Below are 12,572 nucleotides of genomic sequence, written 5' to 3'. Positions count from 1 at the left end.
TAAGAACTTGTCATGTATGGGTTTTATCTGAGCATTTTCCAACTTCCTCTTGTTCTTGTTTAAAATTCTCAAATTTCTTTGTCAATGTCAGCAAACTTTTTTAACATATTTTTAGAAAAATTAAAATTTTTATCTTTTGAAAATGTCTTGCGATTTCGCTATCATATTCGAGACAAGCTTTTCGACAGCAAAACATCTGTCGACCATAAAATCTTACATAGTGTAAACAAGAAAGGTGAATTTGTTCTAAGTTCTGTTTCTGGGAATATGACAAGAACCATAAAACATTAAGCAGAGAAGTCTTAAAATTTGTCAATGACAGACTTGTTGACAGAGATGACGCCTCTTGGAAAGATGAAGTCCAACAAAAGTTCTTAGAATGCAAAGAAGACACATGCGCTGTTCTTGAAGATGAAATAGAAAACAGAATAGATGAGCTATTAAAGGACAAAGAACTTTTACATAAATATGGTTGCGCCAAATTTGACATAACTCCACCAGAAAAGAAGAAGAGAGAAAAGAAAGAAAAGAAAGTAGAAGAAGAGAAGAAAGAACCAGAGCCAATTCCACCGAAGAAGAAATTTGACATGTAAAAATAAAATTTTATTTTTAGAACATTTCTGGGTCAATGTCAATGTTCTCTTCCTCTTTAGGAGTAAACACTGGCTTAGACTCTAAAATCTTTTTACCCAATTTACCTTGAACTTCTACAACTTTAGACTCATAATATTCATAGTCATCTGCTTTCTTTGGTTCATAAGGTATAACAAGTTTGTATGCTTTGCCTTCTTTAAGGTTTGAGAACCTTCTGTCAAAACTTTCTTTGACTGTTAACAAACCTTCTATGTCTAAGTCTTCAAATTTCGCACCATTTTTAGTCACAATAGCAAACTTAACTGGTTCGATGTTCCAAACTTTGCTGAATGAAGACTTTTCAAAATGGTAGAAGTAAACATTCAAATATGTGAATGGGTCTAGTTCTTCTTTAAGTCCTGACATGTACTTGTTTACTGAGATGAATTTCGTCATCTTTTCTATCGGATAAAAAAATTTTTTTTTTAAAATTTACTCAGAAAAATTATTTCTTTCTATATTTGCCATTTCAGAACTTCGAAAAGATGTTTTATACCAGCATAGAATTTTCTCTAGAGCTTGGTCTTATATCGTTTTCATGACAATTTTTCTATATTCTTCATATAAAGCCTTTTTTTCATACATTTCATAAGGACAATCTAACCAGAATAGCGCATATCCATTTTCGTTATCTAGGTCTCTATATGTTTCTTCTGTTTGTGGAATTTCGCTTTCTCTATTTAGTTCTATGTATATATTGTGGCTTAAAAAGATGTGGGCAAGAAGGGTTTGGCGCTATGTAAAAAGTTAATTTTTCTGTCATCTTTTCTATCGGATAAAAAATATTTTTTTTTAAAATTTACTCAGAAAAATTTTTCTTTGTATATACACATTCTGTACGTCTAAAAGACTTTTGACATTTGCAAGAATGTTCGTTTAGACGCTGTCATATAACCATATTCTTGCAATATTGTTTATACGAATCGTACAATGACCTTTCATCTAAACACTCAAAGTCAGTTTCATCTATGAACAGTTCATATCACTCTTGTTTGCTTCTAACAATGTTTGTCTCTCTTCGGTATGTGGAATTTGTCTTGGATTGAACTTTGAAATATCTAATGTCATGAAATATGAGAACAAGTGGTTGTAAAAGTCAGATGTCAAAGTTTCTGCTAAGTCGTCAAAATATTCTGTATCTTGCATATGAGCTTCTGACGTTCTGACAACTACATATCTTCTGTCAGAACTTTCTAACTTCATCGGAACAACATTGTTTGAAACCATAACGAAGTTTGCAACATTTTCACAAACTCTTTGGTCTTTATATTTTCTTTCAACAACTCCAACTTTGTCTGTTATAAGACTCTTCAAAGCATCTGAGTTTAAAACTTTTGTTGTATCTATACTTTGAAGTTCGTTACATACTATAAGTTTTCATATTCTCTATTGAGGAGTTAAACTTGCCACAGATGTTTTCTAAGTTTGTCATATTCGGGTTCGAATAGCCTCTAACAGTTTGCATAAGATATCTGTAAAGAATGTGTTCTTACCTGTTCCTTGTTTTCCAATTATATGAGAGCAGTTTCATTTTTAGCACTTGGATGTTGTAAGATGTTTGCAAACCAACATAAGATATACTCATAGACTCTTTCGTTTCCATTGCATATAATTTCTTTGACATGGTCTAACCAAGCTTCTATAATATTTTTTTCCATTCTACTTGTTCGTATTTATATCCAGTGAAGATAGAATAGAAGTTTGGAGAAGGTGTATAGAACTTTATACCTCGAACTGAAAAATCTTCTAACTTTGACAATAAGATATCCCAAGCATCTAACATCTTCATGCAACTTGTACAACTTTTATTTTCTTAAGTTTCTGTCTACATTCTTGTTCAGACACTATTGTTGCTCTTGGTTTGTTAAAGACTACATCCCATTCTTTCATAACATAACATTCTGGGGCAGAGTCGACATAAATGACTAAACGTTTCAAATTCTCGACTGCTTTGTTATAGTCTCGAAATGGACACATATTTCTGAACGCTTGGAAGTCATAAAAATCTGAAACATCTATTCTGTACATTTTTATAAAAATAAAAAAAATATTTTTTTTATTCTTGAGCTATTTGTTGCATTTGTTGTTCTTGAGCTATTTGTTGCATTTGTTGTTCTTGAGCTATTTGTTGTTGAAGTTGTTCTTGTAACACAATACTTTCACCAGTTGCATCTTCCAATTCGAAACTTTCTGCCGTCATTGACAAATACATAGGACATAAAAGTTTTACAGGAACAAAGTTTGCGTCAACTAAGGTTAAGTTTGTGTTTGCTAAAGTGTTTGAGTTTACTAAAGCTGAAAACTCTGCATTCGAATGAACAATAGGCAAACCAGCAGAGAAAGTGTTGTTTATACGCATAAGTATCTTTTGGTCATAGTAGTTTCTGTCGACATTCGAATAACACTTTGAACCTAAGTTTGAAACAATATATAAAATAGGTGTACTTAAAGTCAATGGAATAGACATTCCTTGTATGACACCTTTTCCTGTTATAGGAAACTGTTGGTAGTAAAAACCAGATATAAGTTTTGTATTATAGCTCATATTGTTTATAGTAAACTCAGTCGGACATCCAAACATAATGAAACCTGCTCTAGTTGCAGCACATGTTACACTCGTCCTTAAAGTATTAAATAAGTCAACAAAACCTGTTGGTGGTATATCTGAGTAAGTATCTTCAAAGGAGTATTTTTTACCATTCACAACAATAAAATCTTCTGGTGTCAAAAGAGCAAAACAAGCTTTAGTCGTCATTGTGTTTAAGGTTAGTTTACAATATCGTCCTTGAGGACTTTGTAAGTTTGTTGTTATAGAATTATATGACTCAGGGTTTTTAGTCGTAATAGTATAAACCATTGTGTCTTCTGCCATTTACTTAGCAAATAAATTTTAATGAAATGTTGTGGTCGTCAAATATTTTTATAACGTCTGGGAAACTATATTTTAAGTTCAACGTTTCACCTCCTTTCATAAGTATATCTTGTCAATGACATTATATGAAACACCACAGCAACTAACGTCGGGTTCTATTTCTTTGATGTTTATATCGTCTGCCTCTGTCAAAAGTTTTCAATAGTTCTTTCAAACTTCATGAGGTGCAATGACATATGAGTTCACTTTTACAGGGTTGTGTTCGACCAAGTTTAACATTATACTTAAAGCTTGACAAATCTTCTCCTGAGTTTGAAGTTTGTCTTTCAGTTGTTGGTAGTCGTTTCGAATATCTGCAACAGAACTTAAGTCTCTGCTAACTTCAGGGTATGTTGGTTGTTCTTTTTACAGGAACTATTGTTATACCATCTTGGTCTTCGTATGGTTTCCCCACTTCAACATCTCTGTCTTGACATTGACAATAACACTTTGACTGTTTGTTTAGTTTGGTGAATTTAACTTCACATCTGCCACCGCCATTAAACCTTTTGAAACACTCACGCTTCTATTTTTCGGAAATGACATTTTACTTAGAATAAAAAGATGGACGTATTTGAGTATCTCTTCGAATTGAGCAAAACAAAGTTTACACACACAAACAATACAATACATTGACAGAATAGTTCTTTATACAAACAATGGAAATGTTATAGAATAGCAGTCTTTGCTGAACCAAAATATTTCATAAAGCAAAGAAAGTTGGTATAACTGAAATGGTGAAAGTTCTTGAAGCAGACAAAAATATAACTTCAAAAACTTACAGATATTTCTAAAGGTAAGTTTATAATACAATATTATGTCAAAACTGGCGTACTGTCAATTATTTGACGGAGAGAAGTCAGTTCAAGAACAACTTACTGACCTGCTGCCAAAATCTGCTCGATGGAAGCTGTCGTTATGCCAATCTGAGGAGCCCCAGCAGGTTTATCGAACGAATCTTCAAAAGAGCATCTTCCGTGAAAAGTGCTATTGGTTTTGTAAATTTTTGCTTTCAATTCATCTGGACGTCTCTGTCACCAGTATATTGTATTTGTACAGTACAACAGTTGAAATACCACATAAATCTTCTGAGTCAGCAAATGGAATGCCAAGCCAAAGTTTGAACGGTCTCCATTTGTATATTGAGTTTTTTGACCTCCTGTATGGGTCCATACTTTCACATATGGCATAATAGACTTTGCATTTCAGGGTTAATGGTTGTTGTGAAGTTGTTGTTAAAGTTTCATAGCATTAATGTCAAGTTGTATGACTCATATCCTCAACTATAGAATATTCTTCTCTTGGATAATATTTGCCATCTATGTTTATATGATATTAATACCGGGGTTGTAGAAACAAGAATAGTCATTTATAGTTCGTCTGAACAGTACAAACATAGTATCTGCATGTTTCATTGCAGTTGTTAAGGCAATATCTGTTCTTGCACCTGGGTCAGCACTTTGGTTTCCAACTTCACCTGCAAAGTCTTTGACAGATATTTGGTGTATAGGGAACATAAGTGGAACTGCAATATATTTGGCAGCTAAAGCATTTGAAATATCTGGGTCCAACATATAGACTGCAAGTCTGCTTTCTATTCTCTTGCATTCAAATTTTTCGCATGTGAACTTAACTGGGTCCCAAGCAGTTCCAGCAGCATTGATAATAGTTTACTTCAGTGTTGAGGTTTAGAAACCAAAGTCTAAGTCAACTTTGTCTTTGCAAAGTCGGCGAATGACGTTTTATTTGTTCCCTCTACGTCTGTAATAGTGAATGGTCTTGTGTTGGTGCAATGACTAAGTTATTTTTGCTTGGAGTAAGTTCAATAGAATTTTTCCTGCCCAGTTTGGCAAGTATCTTAAAACCTGAAGATGAGGAAAGATGACAAAGGAACTCTAAGTTTCAGTTTTACTTTGGTTACTGCTGCTGCAGTTTGTCCAGAAAGGTTAACATAAACTCCTGGAACGTTAGGGTCAAGTCTTCTTATTTTCTCAATAGTTGCATACTGGTCTGTTTGTTCTCTAGCTTGTGGTTGTACTGAGTTTCTCAAAGCGAACCATTCATAGTTTGCCCATGTTACTGTTTGAACTAAGTCAGAGTTAGAATATATCTTATATCCCATGAAAATTCTGGAGCATATTGGTATCCGACATAGAAAATTCCATTGCAACCTTTCTTGTCAGACAACTTGGCAGAAGGTTTTATTTCAATGTCTTGTTCCACGTATAAGAATGAGTTGTCAATAGAAATAATATGAAACCTGTCGCAAGCAATATCTACTGTTGTTGAAGAACCTTCTCCAAACTCACCTACGTTTCCATAAGAAACAGCAGTTGTATATTCGTAAGTTCCAGGAACTATTTCTGACCTTCTAATGGCATTGTCGCATTCGTTATACCATTCGGAAACATTCCATTCATGGCATCCAAAACTGTTGGCGTTATATTCTGAGCGGCGTACATTTCATATGGGTAAAAATATAGAATAGTTGGATTTATGTGTCATAATAGAACCCACGTGGACCAAGCTTTACTTTCTTCCTGGCTGAGTTTTTAACTCTTCTTTTTCCTTCATTGCCACTACTTTCACTAGATGAAGTTACTTCTTCACTACTTTCACTTTGTTCTACTCTTCTCTTCTTCTTTGGTGTCGCTTTTGGTAACTTGCCCTCTGCTTCAAGTTGTTGCATCTTTGCCTCATGTTCACCTAGTATGTTGTAAATTTCCCATGTCCTTTTTGCCTTTGGCTCTGGTCGCCCATCTCAGGTAACCTATATCTAGAAAGAGTTTGTCATAGTTTGTATTTGAGTCTTCGCGTATTGTTTGCATGACTCTTTCCTGAGTTTCCGGTTCAAGCTCTTCAAACAGAGCTTGTCCATATGGAATAAGCTCGTTTCCAAATATATGTTTTTGTAGCCATTCTGGTTTTCTTTCCATGTTACCAACAATATCTTTTGTGAATGGGAAAGCTTTTACCCAATGTTTCAGTCTTGCGTCATTTATTTCTGTAGTTGGTTTTATTTTGTCAAGGAACATGTTTTTCAATACTAACATTTCATTTGGTACTGTCCATTTGAGTTTTTTAAATATTCATCCCTTCTCGGTTCATTGTCTGCAAAGTAAGTTTTTATGACATTTTGTAAACTTTCGTTTGCAAGGTCATGTACAATAGGTTCTCTTCCTTCTCTATCCCTAACTTTCTTTTAAACTCTTCACCAAATATACCATCTTTATGGTTCTGTGTAGTTCTTTGAGATAAATGTTTCTAGAACGTCAGGTGTTATATTTCCATCAGCCATGTTCATTTCATACTGGTCCAAAATATCTGCATCTTTCATATCTTTCAATGGCATTAAAGCCGCGCTGAAAATACAGCTAATCTGGTTCACCATTCACTTCCATTGCGTCTACAACTTCTTGGAATTGTGGTTGTAAGTTTATGAACCACCTATCCGGGTTAGCTTTATGACCCCATCTCATTGTAGTTCCATAGTCTGCAGAAACAAAAGTAGGTTTGTTTCCATATTGGTTAGGTTCTGAATGAACTTTAAACAATGTTTCATTTCTATATGTTTTGTTGAAATTTAACCTTTTATTTTCACCGAGTTCAGCCAAAGATTGAACGTTATATGGTCGTAAGTAAAAGGGTTATTGTATTTGCGTACATTTTCTTTCAGTACTTCCATTCTATGCTGAATATTTTCATCTGGTGTTGGAGTCTTTTGTATGTCGGCAAACATTTTTCGATATTCTTCTACCATGTCAGCCGAATTTTTCTTAGACTCTTGGAAAGATTCCATATTCACCTCATACTCTTGTTGAGGGTCAAGATTTTTCGGCTGTTCCAAATCTTCATCTAGTTCTGTGAAGTTAGTTTCCAAAGGAGGGACTTGTTCGTTTCCTTCAGGCTCTTCTAGCTGTTGTTGCTGAACTATTTCTTCCATGTCTGGTTGTATCTGAACTTCTTCCTGTGGAGTTTCTTGTACCTCATCTGCTGGCATTTCATATATTCCGAGACCATTTTCAACAAGTTCCCTATTTAAGTCATCCGCATTCATAAGCCTTTGTTCTTTCGTTCCGTCTCTATTTTTTACGCGTTTCATGAAGATAGTTGAATCATCATTTATCTCTGACACCAAATATCTCGGAGTAAATTCGTTCATGTCATTTGGATGATATGCTATTAAATCATATCCCTTAGCGAGCTTGTATTTTCCAGGTTTGAAATTATATCCCATTTGGTGCTGAGCCATAAAGCTAAATAGGTTCGGGTCAGTATTTCCTTCCTTGAACTTTCTAATAGCTTCTTTATATCTGTCACTAAAGTCAAGAGTATCTGGGTAACCATAGTCTTCCTTAAGCATTTTTAAGAATTCTTGGTTTCCTTGTTCTCTACTTCTTTTATGTCCTTGCTCTGTTTGTGGTTGTTGTTGTGCAGGATTTTGAACTGTTGGTTGCTGTGCAGGGTTTTGAACTGTTGGTTGTTGTGCTGGTTGTTGTTGTTGTGTTGGTTGTGGTGCTGGATTTTGAACTGTTGGTTGTTGTGCTGGTTTTGGTGCATGCCTGTGTCTGTGTCCATGTGACGATGTAAATGTTTTAGGTAGTCCTGGTGCAGGTGCTTCTCTTGGAGGGTTTGGTGGTATATAGGTTCCACTAGCTAGTATATAAGTTCCACCAGCTGGTATATAAGTTCCACCAGCTGGCACATATGTTCCATCTGCAGCATAGTGTCCTACCTGACTTTTCGTTTTTAAGAAAGCATTTACTAGGTCTGTTTTGGTCTGTTGTAACTCTTTTTCTTGACTTTCCACAACAGTTGCTCTAACGGCGTCATAGGCACTTTGAACTGCCTGTCTCGTTGCTGCATCTGTTATTTTCGTCATATTTTGTGCTACTTCTTTTAACTCTTTGTCGAAACCTTCAGACTTCAGTTTCTTTCCAGATGAGAAGTCGTTCACTTGTTTCACCTTACTATGAAGAGCTTCGAAGGCGTTCTTAAAGTCAGCATTTGTTAAAGCTTCATTTGAACTGTCTTCATCCGCTTGTATTTTTGTCCTTATTGACCCTATAAGTTGGGCTGCTTTAGCGTTGGCTTGGGCATCTAACCAGTCATTGTTAGCTTTTATATATTCTGCGCTTTTCATTGCCTTTTGCATGGCTGCGTCGTTATTTTTACTTTCTTGTGCTAAGTTTTCATACTGTACGGTTTGGTTTTGCAACTGTAAAAGTTTTTCTGCCTTTACATTTGCTTCAACTTCTTTTTTATACTCATCGCTATCCATATATGTCTTCAGGGCTTTTTGTTTTATCTCTTCATCTTTCAGTACTTTATATTGAGTAGTATGGTTTTTCAAATTTACAACATCTTGTTCCATTTTTGCTACTTCTGCTGCTTTTTCTGACACTTTTTTCGCATATTCCTCTGTACTTAGTTCTTTCAGTTGTTCTTCTTTCTTCTTTTTCTCTACGTTTAACTCATTGAGTTTCTTTGTGTGTCTGTCATATTCTAGTTTCTTTTCGTTTTCACTTATTTGCTTCTGTATGTCTATGTTTGACTTTTTGACATCTGATATTTGATTTTTGAGTGAACTCAAATTCATTTGACTTTGAGGGTTATAGGCTGTTCCGTCTGCAGCTCCACCATAGCCTGCCATTTTCGCTAAAAGTGCCGCTCTTAAACCCACTCTGTGCACCAATAACTCGGTTTAAAAGCATAGGATTGCTTGACATTTGTTGCAACATAGTGGGGTCATTCATTATTTGTTGTTGCAACTGTTGTTGTGGTGTCAGTTTTACTATTGGATGTTTCAATGCTCCTTCCTCTTACGTATATTCTTACGTAGCTTACGTGGCATTTTAAGTGAAGTTAAAAAGCGGTTTTTGACAGATGTTTATATGACACTTTTGTTCAGCACAAAAAACTACTCGGTCAAAGTGTTGTCAGTTTTGTAAAATAACCGTCCTATCTCATTCTATAAGGGGGAAAGTCTTCTCAAAGTATACTTCCTTGGAACGCCTGTAACTTTTCCTGTAGCGACGATAGACCCTTACTTGTCCGGACAAAGTTATACTAAACATCTTCAGGGCTAGAGGGCACGAAGTGCCTGGAGGCCCCACTACCTTTTTTTTTTTTTTTTTTTTGTATTGTACTAATTTATGAAAATTTGTTTTGATCATTGAAATATGATTAATTTTATTAGATGGAAATAAAATAGAATGAAAAAAACATTACTTCAGATTAGGGCTGTACAAGATTTAAAAAAACATTGCCGGGTTACCGTAGAGGCCTAAAAAAATCGCGCCTCGGCGGCAAGCCGCCTCGGCATTAAGAATGCGCATCTAAATTTTTATATGTCCTTCTTTCTTTTATTTTTCCCTTCCCTTTCTTTTCTTTTTCTTTTTTTCCCTCCTCTTGCTCTCATTTACCTTTTTTTCCTTTTCTCATCATTTTTCAAAATTTAAAATTTTTATCAAAAATCTTGCCTATAAAAGCAGACTATGGAACCTTTTAATGCCTCTTAATCAATATTATACAGCATAAAGCATATTAAATGAAAGTAATTACGTATAAATTTATTTTATTATCTTATTTATTAATTCTTTAGCATGTATTGTTTAATATTAACTTTTCTGTACATTAAATATGATATCTCCAAAGTATGAATGCCTTGTAACAAAACGAAAACTTAATTTATGTTGAATATTTGTCACAAACATTAGATTATTAAAATATATGTTGGATATCCCTTAGTATGAGACTTCATGACTCTTGTTGTCTAACGTGAGCTTTGGATTGCAAGCTCTGTGGTTAACGAACATAAATTAATTGTAAAGTTTTCAAAAATTTTCATCGTTTCTATCAGCATCTATTTTTCCTTTAAAATAATATATTTGTATGAATACAATATTTAGTAATTTTTTTTATTCCCATAATTTCATTCAAAATTTCAGAAAAAATTAATTTCTATTCAATATTATTTCAGCTTCAAAACACTTCATTCTTATAGATGTTGATTCACTAAAGTGTGATTCTATTTATATGAGGTAGGGGCATGAGGCTCGGCAAGTCTTATTGCTTTTTACCTCAATTTAGGTATTAAATAATTATAATGATTCATAGTGGCCGCTGCTGACTGGCCATCAGCAGTCCCCTGGCCAAGATTAATATAATTATTTAATACTTATCCAGTTTTACATCAATAACAACAAAGCTAATCAATCATCATTCAGAAATGCGGGAAATTACTACTAATATTAAAGATTGATAGACATTAGGCTGGCCACCTTCTGTCTAATATCTTTACGAATAAAAATAATACTTTTTAAAACAAATTATTTAATAAATTTTATTAAAAAACAAAATCAAATATCAAATTGATCATCATTCAACTTGATGAAGAAGCGGCATGCTACATATTCTTCTTTGCATGATTCGTTCATTGAATTTCTTGTCTTTCGCAATTCAGATATTACACGTTCTACATCTGCTTCACTGCACGAAAGTGACATCATCCTTTTTCCAATTGGTCTTATTGCTTTTAGTTGCTTTATGCCATTCATGTACCAAAACTTGCCATCATTTTGAGCAAGATGATGACCATTTATAAGATGGGAATCATCTTGCTCTATGAAGAAATCGTAAGCATCAATCAATTCCTTGGCTCTATCGTCTTTATTGATCGTTGGATCAACTGTTGATTCGGCAATTGCTCTTTGTCTGAGGATTGTTATCATGAATGTGTATAGATCTTTTATCTCTTCATCTACAACATCCCAGACCAAGGAATTCCTCGAACCATCGGCATTTGTTTCGGCTGCATGATCGTCGTTAAGCATTTGTTCCTCTTCTGCTTGCCGGATCTCTTCATCATGCTCGGCTACCTCGTCAACACGTTCTGTTCGTTCTTCTTCAAGGATTTCGCCGAGTTTCTCAAATGTGATCTCGCGATTGATGATCCTCAGGGAAGGAATCGTTGGGACTTGCACATCTTTCAACTGCATTATAGGTGGATAGCTTGTCTTTCTTCCAAAACCCTTCTTGTCTCTGATGATCTTCCTTGCTAACGGTGTAAAGCCGAAAGCAAACCGAAGCAAATCAATTCTACCATATTCTTTCATATCATTTTTGAATATTGTAGTGATTGATCGGAGAATCTCTTCACCATCTGGCGTTAATCTTCCTGCCATTTCATCCAACATCCCTTGGCACTGTAGTTAGTTAGTATATGTTGCGTACTGTGGCACTGCGCGCCTCCGTACACCACTTAGCGGTTTTGACACTTTACGAAACCGGTAACGTATATTTTACAACACAACCATAACAACAACTTAACCTTAAATATTTACAAAACCGTCTGACACATAAACGACTTCACTAACGACTTCACTACCGGCCTCACTAAATAAAAAATAACCTTATTTTTATTTTCCAACTTTTTAATTTCATTGTAAAGACATGTCTGACTACATTTACTATGACTCTTTCCCAGAACGTTTCCGTGAACTATTCAAAACTCAAGTAAAACTGAGAAGCATGCATTTTAACAAAGACAGACCCATTGACGATGAAAGAAACCCTGAATATATTACAATCCCTTATGACGCAAAGTTCATTGCATACATTCCTTATGGTCGCAGAGGAACGAAAACTATTTCAACAAAGAACAAAAATTATTTCTGGAGCGATGAAGAAAATTGCCTTATCTACATAAATGCATACTTAAATAAAGCTACATATTGTACAAAAGAAGGTTGGACTGGATTTGAGCTCTACATATACGACGACGATGGAAACAGACGTTGTGTATACCCATACGATAATATGTACCATTGTTTTCATCAAGCATTAAACGAATACATAGTCAGTAAGGGTCTCATTCCTGTTGAGTAGATATGCTTTATTTTTGTTCTGTCATTTATATAAAAATAAACTTAAAAATTAATGATATCACCACTCCCACACGTATGAAAACATAGCGCAAAAATAAATTTAGGGTAGAAGGTTAGATCTAACCCGATTTCTAACCTCA

At 34.6% G+C, this 12,572-nt stretch overlaps 4 protein-coding genes and 2 pseudogenes across 6 annotated transcripts, besides 3 other annotated features; 2 read left to right on the top strand and 4 right to left on the bottom strand.

Moving 5' to 3' along the window:
• Positions 1-7,080: part of a mobile genetic element that runs on past the window's edge.
• Positions 143-593, top strand: TVAGG3_0594380 (annotated as a pseudogene). The gene has a single exon. A coding segment is annotated over exon 1 (451 nt).
• On the bottom strand, positions 610-1,029 carry TVAGG3_0594370 (protein of unknown function, DUF4108 family; the record flags this gene model as incomplete). Its single annotated transcript, XM_001581795.2, has 1 exon — positions 610-1,029. One exon carries the CDS (start codon positions 1,027-1,029, stop codon positions 610-612), a length of 420 nt encoding a protein of 139 aa, XP_001581845.2.
• TVAGG3_0594360 (uncharacterized protein) lies at positions 2,690-3,388 on the bottom strand (the record flags this gene model as incomplete). Its single annotated transcript, XM_051239591.1, has 1 exon — positions 2,690-3,388. One exon carries the CDS (start codon positions 3,386-3,388, stop codon positions 2,690-2,692), a length of 699 nt encoding a protein of 232 aa, XP_051097415.1.
• Positions 7,081-7,320: 240 nt separating the features above from the next.
• Positions 7,321-8,699, bottom strand: TVAGG3_0594340 (protein of unknown function, DUF4106 family; the record flags this gene model as incomplete). The annotated part of the gene is made up of 1 exon (XM_051239590.1): positions 7,321-8,699. A coding segment is annotated over one exon (1,379 nt), but the record flags the coding sequence as incomplete, so codon positions are not given.
• Positions 8,700-8,868: 169 nt separating this feature from the next.
• Positions 8,869-9,398, bottom strand: TVAGG3_0594330 (annotated as a pseudogene). The gene has a single exon. A coding segment is annotated over exon 1 (530 nt).
• Positions 9,399-9,782: 384 nt separating this feature from the next.
• Positions 9,783-9,974: a mobile genetic element.
• A 1,781-nt stretch (positions 9,975-11,755) lies between these two features.
• Positions 11,756-12,572: part of a mobile genetic element that runs on past the window's edge.
• Positions 11,999-12,433, top strand: TVAGG3_0594310 (uncharacterized protein; the record flags this gene model as incomplete). The annotated part of the gene is made up of 1 exon (XM_001289737.2): positions 11,999-12,433. One exon carries the CDS (start codon positions 11,999-12,001, stop codon positions 12,431-12,433), a length of 435 nt encoding a protein of 144 aa, XP_001289738.2.

Source organism: Trichomonas vaginalis, chromosome II (genome assembly GCF_026262505.1).
Source record: "Trichomonas vaginalis G3 chromosome II, whole genome shotgun sequence".
NCBI lineage: Eukaryota > Parabasalia > Trichomonadida > Trichomonadidae > Trichomonas > Trichomonas vaginalis.
The sequence above is the reverse complement of the archived record's forward strand: the minus strand, read 5'-3'. Positions and strand labels throughout refer to the sequence as shown.